The sequence below is a fragment of the Canis lupus genome, chromosome X (assembly GCF_048164855.1).
Source record: "Canis lupus baileyi chromosome X, mCanLup2.hap1, whole genome shotgun sequence".
Lineage (NCBI taxonomy): Eukaryota > Metazoa > Chordata > Mammalia > Carnivora > Canidae > Canis > Canis lupus.
Genome location: NC_132876.1, coordinates 115,122,415 through 115,137,047, shown reverse-complemented (window position 1 = coordinate 115,137,047; position 14,633 = coordinate 115,122,415). Strand labels below are relative to the sequence as shown.

Sequence of the window (14,633 nt, the reverse complement as noted above, 5' to 3'; positions counted from 1 at the left end):
TGGGAGAGGGCTGTTAGAATTCTAGAAGCTTATCTTATTACTAGATGGTTAAAAAAGCCAGCCTAATCTAATATGGAAACTTCAATCAGTCATCCAATTCAAAGCTCTGGCTCCCTCTCAGTTCAGGTGTGACCTGTAACTCTGTGGAAGAGCAAAGGGAACGTTATGTGGATTAAGTTCTTCACTCTCCTATTGCACACTTTCTGCACTATTTTCTGGTTTCTCCAGGGTAAGGGCAGCAGGAGGAAGGGATGGTAATACAGGTCTGTTTAGAGTCAAATGTCCACCTTTGTCTTCACATGACCTTCACTCAACCCCAGTGTCTTGTCTTCTCTTACAAGGATTGTCTCTCGTTGGATTTGGGGCCCAACCCAGTGATCCAGGATGGTCTCATCTTCAGATCCTTAATTATATTTACAAAGCCCCCCCCCATTTTTTCCCAAGTAAAGTTGCCTGGACAGGTTTGGGGGAGGCAGATTTAGGAAGTGGCTGTATCTATCTTGGGGGCCGGGGCACCATTCAACCCACAACACTCATCAAATTGTTTCATTGAACCTGAAAGTGACCGGGAAAGCTGCGCGGTTTGCTCAAGCTCCAGCCCTGGAGCAGCCAAGGGGCAGGAGAGCCAACAGAGCAGCGGTGAGAAAAAATGAGTTTCTTGTTATACCCTATGGAGCGTCCCTGCTCGACCAATTAGATTCATTGGTGTCTCACTTAGTTCTTGTGATAGAAACCATCGTGCGGCAGTAAGAGCCGTTTGAAACTAAAGCCCCGAGTTTTACCGTCGCTTTGATTTTATCGGACCGTTGCAGGGAGAGGATGTGTCCGGATGAGCGGTGCCACGGCCACCTGGTGAATGTTCAGTACTTCCTTACCAAGGGACGCGGGCTAGGGCTGCAATACATACTTGTTAATTAATTACTGCATGAAATCAATCGCATCCGGCCACCGTTTTGTCAACCTTTCAGCTGAGCACTGCCTTGACTGAAAGCACAAAGCGTACGCCGTGGAGTTAGTTCAACACACTTCGCAGCTGAAAAACGCTCCTGGGGGCAGCTGCCTTCAACTCAGGAGGCCCCGGGGCCACGTCGCCCGCCACGCCCGGGGCCGCCCCACAGCGAGCGGCGGCGCGGGCTTGACGGCCGCCGGTCCCTCTGCGCAGACGCCACGTACCCAGCACGCATGCGCCCGGCCTGCGGTCTCCAGCCGCCGGCCTCGGATTGGTGGAGCCTCGGTGGCCCCGCCCCGCGTGCCGGAAGCTCTGTCCCGGCGCCGACGTCTCCGGAGATTCCCGGGCGTGTGCGCTTCTCGGTGAGCGACGCTCTAGGTTGTCGCGTGTGTGTGCCCGGCGGCGCTCGGGGACGCGCACCCTGTTCGGGGACGCTCACCGCTGCTCCGGGAGGGCGCGGGGGGCCGCGGTGCGTCCCGGGGCGGGCGGGCCCTGTAGCGCCCTCGCGCCTCTTCTCGGGCTGACGTCGCTGGGGTGGGCGGATCCCCGGGGGCCGCCGCCGCCTCCGAGCTGGCGGCCCGCGCCCCTCTCCCGAACCCGAGCCCCCGCGGGCCCTTGCGCTGCTCCCTTCCGCCCTCTGCACCTGTGCCGGGGGGCGTCCTAACACGAAGGGACACTAGCGCAGTGTTGCGTGGCTGTTCGGAAACCGCGGCGCCCCGACCCAGCGTTTGGCATCGGTTCTCTCCCTGGGGGAAGGGGCTCCCCTGTGTAGCTGCAGAGCTGTGCGTGGGATATGACTAGAAACAAAATTTCTCTTTGATCGCTCGTGTCCCCCGGGGATTAAGCCAGATGTGTGCAGATGTGTGCAGCGTGCCCATATTAGTTAATATTAACAAGCTTTTCTATGCATTCAGTCCACAGATATGTAGGGCCTGCACCTGCCCGCCCGGCATAGACTCATTTTCATGTATATTCAGAAGCTGGGGCAATAGGTGTGCACGTAAGCGTTATCTGTATTAGCATATGCTCTAGAACTGTGTTGTCCCATAGGTAACCACGAGCTACATGGAGCACTTGAAATGTTCCTGGTCCTAATTGAGATGCGTCAGAGTGTCAAACAGCGAATTTGGGGGAAATAAGTATGAAAAAGAGAATGTAAAATATCAACAATTTGTTTTTATTAATTACATGTTGAAGTGGCAGTATTTTGGATACACTGGTTAGGTAACATGCTGTAACCTTCACTTGTTTATTTTTTTAACGTGGGTACTAGAAAATTTTAAATTTTAAATTTTATCTGTGGCTTGCATTGTATTTCTGTTGGATAGCACTGCTTTAAAAGGGCTCAGCAAACTGTGGCCTACAGCCAAATCCAGCCTACCTGTCTTTGAAAAACATTGGAGCAAAGCCATACTCATTCTTTTATGTGTCGTCTATGGCTGCTGTTCCTGCTACCAGAGCAGCAGACTTGAGTAGTCCATACAGAGACTGGATGGCCTGCACAGCTTACAGTATTTACTATCTGGCCTTTTCCAGAAGAAGTTCGCCAACAAACAACAAAGTTCTGTACAACAGTGCCTGCCATGGAGATCCATGTCACGTGAATCTTTTAATTATAGTCCTGTGTAATTGTCATGTAGGCTTACTGTGTGACAGGCATGGCTCTAAGGACTTTATAAGGACTATCTCATTTATTTCCCATATTAAGCCTAAGATGCGGAATTTCCCCAGTTTTGTAGATGAAGAAACTGAGGCACAGAATCATCAAGAAACTTACGGAACATGCTCAACGCCCCTCGGCTTCTGTGAACTCTAGCTTCTTGACCCTTCTTATCCCCACAAGCTTGATCTCTGCAGTCCACTCAACCCACAGTGGGCACCATGGTGCTGCTGCTGCTACTGCTGCTACTCCTTTTTGTTTTGTCTTTTACATAACTTTTCGAACTAGAATTGAGATGAGGTTGGCTCATGTGGAAGAAGCTGAGGGGCAGTGAGCTTAGGTGCAGTGGGTACGAGCAAGCTGGTCTGTAGTGGAAAGAATGAAGTGTACAGGGGCGCCTGGGTGGCTCAGTCAGTTAGGCATCTGCCTTTGGCTCAGGTCATGCTCTTGAGGTCCTGGGATCCAGCCACGCGTCAGGCTCCCTGCTCAGGGGTGTGTCTGCTTCTCCCTCTGCCTCTGCCCCTCCCCTCTGGTTGTGCTCCACCCCAAATAAATAAAAAATCTTGAAAAAAAAAAAAGAATGGGGCGTACAAGCAGAGAGGAGAGGAAGCATTCTGGATCCTCTTTTCTCATTTAATAAGAATTTGTTGAGTAATAGTAAGAACTGGCCAGGTGTCTGCTGGGCGTGTCTCCGTGAATGAAACAGACATCATTCTCTTATGGTCTTGTGGGGAAAGCAGACAATAAAAAACATTTTAGGGACGCCTGGGTGGCTCAGTGGTTGAGTGTCTGCCTTCGGCTCAGGGCATGATCCTGGGGTCCTGGGATCGAGTCCTGCATTGGTCTCCACGCAGGGAGCCTGCTTCTCCCTCTGCCTGTGTCTCTGGGTCGCTCTCTGTGTGTCTCTTGTGATTAAGGAGAATCTTTAAAAAATAATTTTAATGTAGTCCGCACAGTGAAAAGCCATCACAAATATTTGATTTTTTTAAAGACGTTTTTAAATTAAAAAAAATTTTTATGATTTTTTTTTTTAACAGGCTTCCTCATCTGGAAGATGGAGATAAGCCACATACCTGACTTGGGGTCATCGCAAGGATGGAGATGACATAAATGTGTGTGGCACGTACAGTTCAATAAATGTACATTGCCTTCTGCTGTTAAGAGGTAAGGGAGGGAATAAGTCCGGGGAACTGGGTGCATCGTGACGCTTAAGACATTGCAACCACCAGTTATAATTGTAGAGAAGAGTCTCAGGTGAGCTGTGCACAGGAAGTGTTTTTAATATTTCCTAATGGGGCTCAGTCAGCAAAATCCAAAAGCAGGGAAGTTCTATACATTCACTGGAGGAGCAGGTCAGGAGCTGTCTTTGGGCTGATGGCAGTGTAACTGAGTCGGTCCTGTAGCAGGAGGGCCTTGTGCTAGTATGTGTATAGAGCAGTGGCAGCAGCTCTGCTTTAAATCAGAGTCACTTGGGCAGCTGAGAAAATAGCCAGGCCTACCCTCAGGGATTCCCATCCATTCTTTCTGGGACAAGGCCCTGGCATTGTTTTTGTTTTTGCTGTTTAATTTCTCCAGATGATTGAGGTTTATGGTCAGGCCTGATGCCACTTAGGCTTAGCTCAGGGAGTTTCTGACAAAAGACACAGAACTGTGAAATGGTCAGTGCCTTTCTGTGGTTCAGTGAGGTCATGAGGAAGGCTGAAAGGGGCTTTTTTTTTTTTTTTTTGTAAAAGATTTTATTTATTTATTCATGAGAGACACACAGAAAAAGGCAGAGACAGGCAGAGGGAGAAGCAGGCTCCCCGTGGGGAGTCCAGTGTGAAACTTGATCCCAGGATCCCGGGATCATGCCCTGAGCTGAAGGCAGACGCTCAACCACTGAGCCACCCAGGTACCCCTGGAAGGAGTTTTTATTACCCAGCCAAGGACCTTGGAGCACCATCCTGAGACCAGAGAGGAACCTTTGAGGGGCTTTAAGTAGGAAAATGAGGGAATGGCTTGATGAGATCTGTACTAGAGGATGATCCCTCTAACAAAGTGCCATGAATCAGAATGAATGCAGTGAAGAAGCCTTTAGAGCCGGCCCCCAGATGGTCGGAAACCCAGATTCGAGTCCAGTATTCCTGCTATGAATGTCCTCTAGCGGCCCCGTCTATCCTTTGGAGATACCCTGTGTTATAAGTGGCCAGTTTCTTGTCTGTATTCCTTCCACTGGGCTGTCCGCTTCCTCAAAGCAGAGAATGTCTTTTTTTTAATTTTTTTAAAAGATTTTATTTATTTATTCATAGAGACACACACAGAGAGAGAGAGAGAGAGAGAGAGAAGCCGGCTCCATGCAGAGAGCCTGACGTGGGACTCGATCCAGGATCAGGCCCTGGGCTGCAGGCCGCGCTAAACCGCTGCACCACCGGGGCTGCCCGAGAATATCTCTAGGCTCAGCATCTAGTATGTACTAGATACGTAATAAATATTTATTGAATGAACTCTGTAGAGCTGTCAACTGGATACACAGCTTACTTATCTTCTTAGGGCAATTCTCAAAATTTTGCGTCTCAGCTGCTTTCACAGTATTCCCTCCTAACGGCAATAAATGCTTCATATCCACATCATTGTCCCATAGGGGGAATAGAAAGTTTGACAGGATTTTGGGCAGCCCGAGTGGCTCAGCGGTTTAGTGCCGGCTTCGGCCCAGGGTGTGATCCTGGAGACCCAGGATCGAGTCCCACCCACATCGGGCTCCCTGCAGGGAGCCTGCTTCTCCCTCTGCATGTGTCTCTGTCTCTGTCTCTCTCTCTTTGTATCTCTCGTGGATAAATAAATAAAATCTTAAAAAAAAAAAGTTTGACAGGATTTAAATGCTGTTAAAAATAATGGAGAAGAATGGAAAACAGTATGGCAGTTCCTCAAAAAATTGCAAGTAGAATTACCATATGACCCAGCAATCCCACTTCTGGGTATTTACCCAAAAACATTGAGAGCAGGGTCCCAAAGAGATACATGTATACCCATGTTCATAGCATTATTCACAATGGCCAAAGGGTGGAAGCAACTCAAGTGTTTATCAGTGGATGAATGGCTAAGTAACATGTGGTCTATATATCCAATGGAATATTAATAACATTCTTACTAATGTTAATTTATTATTATTTATATTTCTTTAATTCATTGATTTATTATTAATGTTAATATTCCATTGCATGTATAGACCACTTGTTCCAGGACACCTGCTACAACACAGGTGAACTTTGAGAACATTATACTAAGTGAAATAAGCCAGTCACAAAAAGCCAAATACTGTTTGATTCCACTTACATGCAGTAGGTAGTCAAAATCATGGAGACGGAAAGTAGCTTGATGGTTGCCAGGAGCTATGGGGGAGAAAGGAACAGGGAGTTGTTGTTTAATGGGTACAAAGTTTGTTTTGCAAGAGAATAAGTGTTCTGGAGGCTGGTTGCACAACAACATGAATGTACTTAACAATTGAACCATATGCTTAAAAATGGCTAAGATGACAAGGCCTTTTTTTTTTTTTTAAGATTTTATTTATTTATTCAGACACAGAGAGAGAGGCAGAAACACAGAGGGAGAAGTAGGCTCCCTATGGGGAGCCCTATGTGGGACTTGATCCTGGGTCTCCAGGATCATACCCTGGGCCGAAGGCAGGCGCTAAACTGCTGAGCCACCCGGGGATCCCTAAGATGACAAGTCTATGGCATGTGTATTTTACCACAATTAGAAATGGAAAAGAAAGAAATACGGAAGAGAGGTAAATAAAAGGACGTGTGAAATAAAGAGCAGAGTGCTCATGCATGAATCCATTAACGTCTATAGATTTATAGAAAGGAAAAAAAAAGTTTTGCTGGTAAAACAAACTGCTGTTCTCATCGCACTGAAGCCCTGAAGCTATTCCCCTTCAGAATCTCCTTGAGACTCTGACCGTTTGTTGAGAAATTCTGACCTGAGTTAAATATTGCCTAACCTCTTTGTGGGCACTCTAGACCTCTCTCTGATTAACCACCTTGTCAACATCCAGCAAACGTCAATCCTGATTTCTTCAGTAGTGATGCCTATGGAATGAATATGGAATGCAGGCAAGATGAGTATTTCATGTTCAAGAGGAGATTCAACTGGCTTAGACTCAGCAATTGGAGTTACGATAGGAAATTGTGAATGCTAATCTGAAGGCAAAGCCGCAGGTCACGTAACACCTATATGATATTCTGATTCCAGAGGGAAGGTGGAAGACTGATCCATCTACTGTGCCATTTTCCAATAGGCAAACATTTGTAAGTATGTGGAATTGGTCATGAAATTATATTGAATGAATCACTTTTCTGGTTATGAAAATAATATATACTCATCATAGAAAATCCAGGAAGGAATAAAAACAAAACTCATCTAAAAATTTTACCATTCAGAAAATGTCACTACCTAAAATTTTGTGTATCTGTTTTTAACCTTTTCTCTTCATATGTGATTCTTAAATAAAATTTGGATCAGACTCTATATGCTTTATTTATTTATTTATTTATTTATTTATTTATTTATTTATTTATTTATTAGATTTTATTTATTTAACAGAGAGCATGCAAGCAGGGGGAGCAGTAGGGAGAGGTAGAAACAGGCTACCCGAGGAGCAGAGACCCCGGTGCAGGGCTCAATCCCAGGACCCCAGAATCCTAACCTGAACCAAGGGCAGATGCTTAACCCACAGAGCCACACAGGTGCCCTATATATGCTGTTTTTAAATGACAGCTTTATTCAGATATAATTTATACACCGTACAGTTCACGTCCTTAAAGTGTACACTTCAGTGATTTTTAGTATATTTACAGTTGTGCAGTTCACCACCACAGTCAACTTTAGAGAAGGTTGCTTACTTTCTTCAAAAACTCTGCACTTGTTGACAGCCACCCCCCTTTCATTCCACCCCACTGCCCCCCTCATCCCTCTGCCCCAGTCCTAGTCAACTACCAGTCTATTTTCCATCTCTATAGATTTGCCAATTCTGGACATTTCATATAAATGGAATCATACAATATGTGGTCTTCTGTGTTTTTGACATAGTGTTTTCGAGGTTCATCCATGTTGTAGTATATATCAGAATTTCTTTTTTTTTTTTTTGGCCAAATATCATTCTATTGTATGGATAGGCTACATGTTTATCTATCAGTTGACAGACATTCAGGTTGTTTCTACTTTTTGGCTATTAAGAATAATGCTGCTGTGCACATTTGTGTGCAAGTTTAGCCATTTGGGACCTTGCAGTTGCTTCAAAGTTTGAAGAAAATTCTTACATGTACAGCTTCCACATCTTTTGTTTCCCTAATGTAAACTTACAGAAGTAGAATTGCTGACTAAAAGAACATTGCATTTTACAGAACTTGTCATATGGTTTCTAAGAAGGCTGCATTAAAAAATAAAAAATAAGAAGGCTGCATTGATCTTCTCTGTGCTCCCTTCGGTGTTATTAGCCTATGTGCTTAGTGATGGGCTTTTTTTTTTTTAAGATTTTATTTATTTATGTATTTAGAGAGAGTGCATGTGCAAGCGGCAAAGGGGGAGGGAGAGGGAGTCCAGCAGACTCCCTCACTAAGGGCAGAGCCTAAGATGGGCTCTATCCCATGACCCTGAGACCATGCATGACCTGAGCCAAAACCAAGAGTCAGATGCCCAACCGACTGAGCCACCCAGGGGACCCAGTGATGGGCATTTAATATCAAGTGCTATAAAATGGAAGCCCATGAGTTTTTGAAAAGACACGGTCCATGGCATCAAGATGCATATGTCCATTTTTAGACCAGATGAGCAGATGTAGGTACAAGGGTATTAGGTAGCAAGGTTATGTACATTATGAGGAGAGAAAAATAGAATGGTTAGATAAACACCTGCCTGGGATGAGATTCACACAGATATAATCATCAAACAACTTTTTACACCTAGAAGCTAAACAAAAAAGTTAATGGAACCAAACTGGCCTACGACTAGTTGGTCCAAAGTCATAAAATGTCCAGATTGCTTAGTCTGAATGCTTACCCTGTTTTTCAGAAGACTCGGATGTCAGCACAGTGCCTATTGGCTCTTCGGGCTTATCAGATCTGGCTCCAGCTGCTTTGTAGCCTCTATTATCTCATGATTTTGTCACATTCCTTGGAACATCTAAATAGCATCCCCTTATTGCCCTGTTTCTCATTCTTGTATATTCAGAAAAGTACCAATTAAAGATGATAAAATCCACAAGTAGTTCAGCTTTATAACTGAATATGGGAAGAAATGGGCCAGCCTTGCTCACTTACCCTGTTGATGCTGACACTGGCATGATCTCATGCACAATGTGACCACCAAATTCCATCCAAAGCAACTGACCCATCTAGATCCAGAAAGACTATTAATCTGTAAAATTTGGGATGGAAAAAGTTATAGAGCTCTTCCAACAAGCTTCTTTTAAGCAACCGTTAATGCGGAAGCTGGTTACAGTGCCGCTTTTTTTTTCTTTTTCCAACTACTGAGACTCAGCCTTTTGAAACTAAACCATACCACATTGCAGATTCCATTTTCTAACAGGTCACACCCACTTGTGTTACACAACTCTTTCAGAAAACACCACATAGGTAGTTGGCAGAAAGTGCCCTGCTATTATCAGGAAGTTTGACTGGCAAACACAAGCTTGAAAAAACCAGAAACCTCTTTTCTCTTTTCCTTGCAGCTGTAAAGATGTCTGACAAGAACCAGATAGCTGCCAGCGCCTCCCTTATTGAGCAACTGCTGTCTAAAAGGAATTTTGAGGATCTTGGCAACCACCTTACTGACCTGGAGACTCTGTGTGTGACGAAAGAAGATCTCCAGGAGACCATTGTGGTCAGGGCTGTGTACAGAGTCCTCAAACACTGCCCCTCGGTGGCTTTGAAAAAGAAAGCCAAGCACTTGCTGTCAGAATGGAAAGCTCTTTATAAAAAGGATCTCCACTTCAAACCGAGGGACAAATCTTTCCCTACGGGTAGAAATGAAGAAAACTCAAGACTTTCTCATGACCCAAGTCAGGATGAGCTATCAGGCGGCTCCAGCTCTAATTCTTCATCCCACAGTGTTGCAGAAGCCTTTGAAATGATTGTGCCTGAAAATAGCACAAGTCAGACGGAACCTAAGGAGGAGCATTTCAGGAGTGGTGACCCTAAATCCACTGCCCAGAGATCCAGTGAGTTGCTGGATCCCATGGTACCTGTGAGAGCTAAATGCACAGAGCTTCTTTATGAAGCTTTAACTAGTCCTTTCACAGAGCAGCCCAAAGCTGATTTGTGGCGAAACTTTGCAAGAGAAATTGAAGAGCACATTTTTACCCTTCATTCCAAGAACCTCAAAAAATACAAAACTTGTGTGAGAAGCAAAGTTGCCAATCTGAGGAACCCCAAAAATTCTCACTTACAACAAAACCTGCTCTCTGGGACCATGTCTCCGAGAGAATTCGCCAAGATGACTGTGATGGAAATGGCAAACAAGGAACTGAAGCAGTTGAGAGCCTCCTACACGGAATCTTGCATACAGGAGCATCACCTTCCCCAAGCGATCGAGGGCACACACACAAGAAAAATAAAATGCAGACGCTGTGAGAAGTTCAATTGCAAGGTCACCGTAATCGCCAGAGGCACACTTTTCCTTCCAAGTTGGGTACGGAATTCAAATCCAGATGAGGAGATGATGACCTATGTGATCTGTAACGAATGTGGGGAGCAGTGGTACCATAGCAAGTGGGTATGCTTATAATTGTAAATAAATGTTCTCTTAACCAAGAACCAGAGTGATACCTTTTTTTTGATACCACCCTGTTATGCTTGCTTTTAAAATCTAATACAGGGGGGAAGCCCGGGTGGCTCAGCGGTTTAGCCCCTGCCTTCAGCCCAGGGCATGATCCTAGAGTCCCGGGGTCGAGTCCCACATCGGACTCCCTGCGTGGAGCCTGCTTCTCCCTCTGCCTGTGTCTCTGCCTCTCTCTCTCTCTCTCTCTGTGTCTCTCATGAATAAATAAATAAAATCTTTTTTAAAAAATTTAAAAAATAATAAATAAAATAAAATCTAATACACACTGTTCTTAAAACAACCCTACAAAGAAGGAAGGAAAGTCATTCGTTCAAGCTCACACCACAATCACTAAAATGTGACCGTTTGGGGAGAGAGTTGATGACTTTTTGTTTTGTGGCCACATATTACTCTGCTGTTCTCTGAGTGTGGCTGAGAGCAGCTCCTCCTGCCCTAGAGCCTGTTATAAATGCAGAGTCCCAGGCCTCGTGCTCCTGAGTCCCAACTCTGCATTTTGGCAGAGCCCCAGGTGATCCTGTTCAAGACGGTTTGAGAAGTGCTGCTTTCTCAGTAGGCCTGTAGTCCTGGGCGGCTGCCTATGAGAGTCCTCTGGGGAGCCTTGACAACCCACAGATGCTCAGGGCCCTCCCCAGAGCAATTGAATCCAAATGCGTGGGCTGCAACCCCAGGCATCACCATTGCTTTTTTTTAATTCCTCAAGGTGTTTTGAGATGCAGTCAGAGTTGAGAACTGCTCACACACAGGCTCTCACTTGATTGTCTCACAGCTCTAAGAAAAGAATGTCGCTCTGTATGATAGAGTTTTTGAATATACATAGGTGAGGTCCTGAGCCCCATGGCAAAGTCTTTGGTGCAAAATAGTGGTTTTATTAAAGCACAGGGGACAGGACCTCTGGGCAGAAGGAGCTGCTGCCCCAGGCTTGTGACACATGACTGATTATATACTTGGGAGTAGGGGGTAAGGAAAAAGAGGTTTTCTAAAGAATTTCTGTATGCACAAGAGGACCTATAAGATACTGGAGGCCTTGCCATTGTCAAGGTTGTTTTTCCCTGTAGTAAAGCATTAATATTAAGACAATTGGGAGTTTCCTTCTGGAAGTTAGGTTATCGATAGGAATGCTTTTTTTTTTTTTAAAGAAAAAAGATTAAAGATTATATCTATTTATTTGAGAGAGAGAGCACAAGCAAGAGGAGCAGCAGAGGGAGAGGGAGAAGCAGACTCCCTGCTGAGCAGGGAGCCTGATGTGGGGCTGGATCCCAGGACTCCAGGATCATGACCTGAGGTGAACGCAGATGCTTTACCGACTAAACCACCCAGGTGCCCCAAGAATGCTTTTCTCTTATAAATCACTGAGACATTCTGTAAAATGAGGGAAACTCAGGTCTACTGGACTATATAAATTAACCATTTGTCTCTCCTTTCCTATAGCTTTAGGGCAGCCAGGAGTGCCTAGGGAATGTCACACACATGCCACTCTGGGGGGGGCCGGGGTCATGGAGGTGTCAACTTGTGCTTTGTCCTCAGCTTGCCTTCTGCTCCCTCATCATGAGGAAACGGGTCCTTAAAGGTGCCGTGACTTGGCCGAGCCAAGCCCCACTCCAATGGCTCCCACACTGTCCTCCTCCGAATTCTCCATGCAGGACCTTTAGGAATGGATTTCTGGCCATGTGGGACGAGATGAATAGTGTCTTTAGGCTCTGATGTTGGATAACCAGGGCTTGGTTACTGTCCCCTGTCTTTTCTCACTTTACAGGTGTCTCCCTTGAACCATGAAAGTTATCCTCTAACCTCGCAGTTAGAATTTTGCTTCTAGTCCCCTTGCCTAGTCAGAGGAGTCATGTGTTTGTTTGTTTGGGTTGGGTGTTTTGTTTTGTTTTGTTTTGTTTTGTTTTGTTTTGCACAAGTTCTCCGGAGTATCTAAACTGTTGATGAAGTTTGGTTTCTGATGGTAGGGAGTCTTCATGTTCTCCAGGGCATGTGAATTTAGATCTTTAGGGGAGGAAAAAAGCTCTGCTAGGCTCTGAAGCCAGGACCCTGCAAATTAGACAATAGACAGACCAACAGGAGAAAATCTGTTTATTAACACATGGTGCGTGATGCATAGAGGAGAAACCTGGTGATGAAGAATTCCAGTGGAGATTAGATCGTGGGGTTGTGGGGCACCAGGGTGGCTCAGTGGTTGAGCATCTGCCTTTGGCTCAGGGCGTGATCCCGGAGTTCTGGGATCGAGTCCCACATCGGGCTCCCTGTGGGGAGCCTGCTTCTCTCACTGCCTGTATCTCTCATAAATAAATAAATAAAATCTTAAAAAAAAAGAACATGGGCTTGTATAGTAGCATCTTAACAAAGAATGAAATAAGACAAAGGCAAAGGGCTTTAGGCTTTTAGGGGCAGCAGACTGTGGGAGGGTAAATATACGGGGATGGGGGTCATGGAACATAATGTCTGTGTAGTAAGGCCTGTTTCTGTGGACTTTTCTTGCTGCCACCCCGAGGAGGTGGTTTCCTCCTTCCTGATACAGAATTCACAGCAGGAGATTACGTTCTGCCCTTAGGCAGGTGGACGGAAGGCCCAGAGCTTGTGTGGACTCGGTCTGTTCTCATGGGCTTTCAGCCTGGAATGATCATCATGCCGGATGGCGTATTTGGAGGTCACATACTCTGAACCCTTTTAGGTGTGAAGTTCCAATTCTCTTTATGTAAAAACAGGCCCTGATCTGTCAGAGGTCGTCCGTTGCCTCAGCCTTTGACTCTACCAACATTAATACATGAATTGAAGAGGAAGTTCCTTCTTTAAGGCTTTTGCAGTGTGCAACTGTTTACGCCCAGCACGCCTTCTGCGTGTTTATAGCTGAACAAGTTCTCTTTGGAGAACTTGTCAAATGTGAATGGTTACAGTTTTAAAAAGTTTACTTCTGAGTTCTTGCTGCACCTACACATTTTCGCCAGTTTTCTCCTACCCATCCTAACTTCCTGTGTCAGAGCTCTGAAGGTAACCAGATATACAGCTTGCCTGCCTCCTGACACAGTTCCCCAAACAGTGCCTAAAACTACAATATGTATGTGTGTTCAAATAGGTTTGAAGTAACCAAGGCCATGAGGCCATTGAGTGCAAATTCTGTTCCAGTATCTTTTTTCTTTTAAGATTTTATTTTTTTTATTCATGAGAGACACAGAGAGAGAGAGGCAGAGACAGGCAGAGGGAGAAGCAGGCTCGCCTCTGGGAACCCGATGTTGGGACTCCATCCCAGGACCTGGGGATCACGACCTGAGCCAAAGGCAGAGGCTCAACCTCTGAGCCACCCAGGTGCCCTCTATTCTGATATCTTTTTTCCCTGTGGCTTCCCAGGGCTGCTTATTGTGATGTAACACGCTAGTCTTTTTTTTTTTTAAAAGAGAAATTTGCAAAGTCACCTAAAACTTCCAAGTTTCACAAACTGGTTTCATGTGACTTAGAACGATCTTAAAAACTATTCAGCGGTTATAAAAGAGCACATCACATGAAAACCCAGTGTTCATGTCGTGGTTTGGTTTTTTTTGTGTGTGTGGTGGGGTTTTAAAAATTTTGTTATGCTGGAATTGGGCAAACAATTTGGAGACGAACGGAAGCATTTAAAATGGAAATTCCTTTACTCTCCAAAATGTAAAAATCTGGGTAGTCTTTCTCATTTTTTATCAACTTTTTTTTTTTAAATCAACTTTGTCAGGAACTTTTGGAACAAGAATAGGCAAATAGTAACGTGGGTTTTTTTCTTTTAGCCAATGAGACAGCATTACATTTTTAAGTAGAGATAATCATTCTTTCACATTTTATGTCTTAGCCACTAAAAAGAAAGTGTTTTTCTTTAAAATTGCTTGCGGAGGTGGGGGTGGGAAAGCTTTCATTTAATTTAAAATCACTTTTATGGGAACAGCAAGTTCAATGGCCCTATGGTGGGCGGGCCAGCGGGTGGCTGACACAGACCAGGTAGGGCAAGAGTCCACCGGAGCTGAGGTCCAGTGGCAAGGGGAAGAAGGACAGAGGTGAAGTCACAAGGGCCATTGGGTTCAGTAGGGCCTTTGTCAGTCATGATAAGGACTTTGGGTTTTGTCCAAGCCGGATGGGAAGCCATTGAAACCAGGGAGTTGGTAGTGATCCTATTTGAATGGCCTTTATGAAAGTTCCCTCTGGCCGCTGTGTTAAGTTAGAGGGGGAGGGAAGCAAGGCTGG

General features: G+C 45.2%; 2 protein-coding genes across 4 annotated transcripts in view; both read left to right on the top strand.

The window, feature by feature from the left end:
* Nucleotides 1–3,641: 3,641 nt before the first annotated feature.
* Nucleotides 3,642–10,399, top strand: TCEANC (transcription elongation factor A N-terminal and central domain containing). 3 transcript variants are annotated; one of them, XM_072816009.1, is made up of 3 exons: nucleotides 3,642–3,773; nucleotides 6,643–6,895; nucleotides 9,316–10,399. In XM_072816009.1, exon 3 carries the CDS (start codon nucleotides 9,324–9,326, stop codon nucleotides 10,368–10,370), a length of 1,047 nt encoding a protein of 348 aa, XP_072672110.1. In that variant the 5' UTR covers nucleotides 3,642–3,773; nucleotides 6,643–6,895; nucleotides 9,316–9,323; the 3' UTR covers nucleotides 10,371–10,399. The 3 variants fall into 3 exon arrangements, with proteins under 3 accessions (XP_072672110.1, XP_072672108.1, XP_072672109.1); XM_072816007.1 differs by having other exon boundaries at nucleotides 3,646–3,773; nucleotides 6,840–6,895; XM_072816008.1 differs by lacking the exon at nucleotides 6,643–6,895 and having other exon boundaries at nucleotides 3,646–3,773.
* Nucleotides 3,646–14,633, top strand: part of RAB9A (RAB9A, member RAS oncogene family) — a 51,981-nt gene continuing 40,993 nt past the window's right edge. Inside the window, exon 1 of the mRNA XM_072816013.1 lies at nucleotides 3,646–3,773. The gene's annotated coding sequence lies outside the window, so the exon portion shown is untranslated. The remainder of the gene's footprint in view (nucleotides 3,774–14,633) is intronic.

Coding starts and splice junctions, on each gene's coding strand:
- TCEANC (XM_072816009.1), top strand. CDS start 9,324: ATGTCTGACAAGAACCAGATAGCTGCCAGCGCCTCCCTTATTGAGCAA.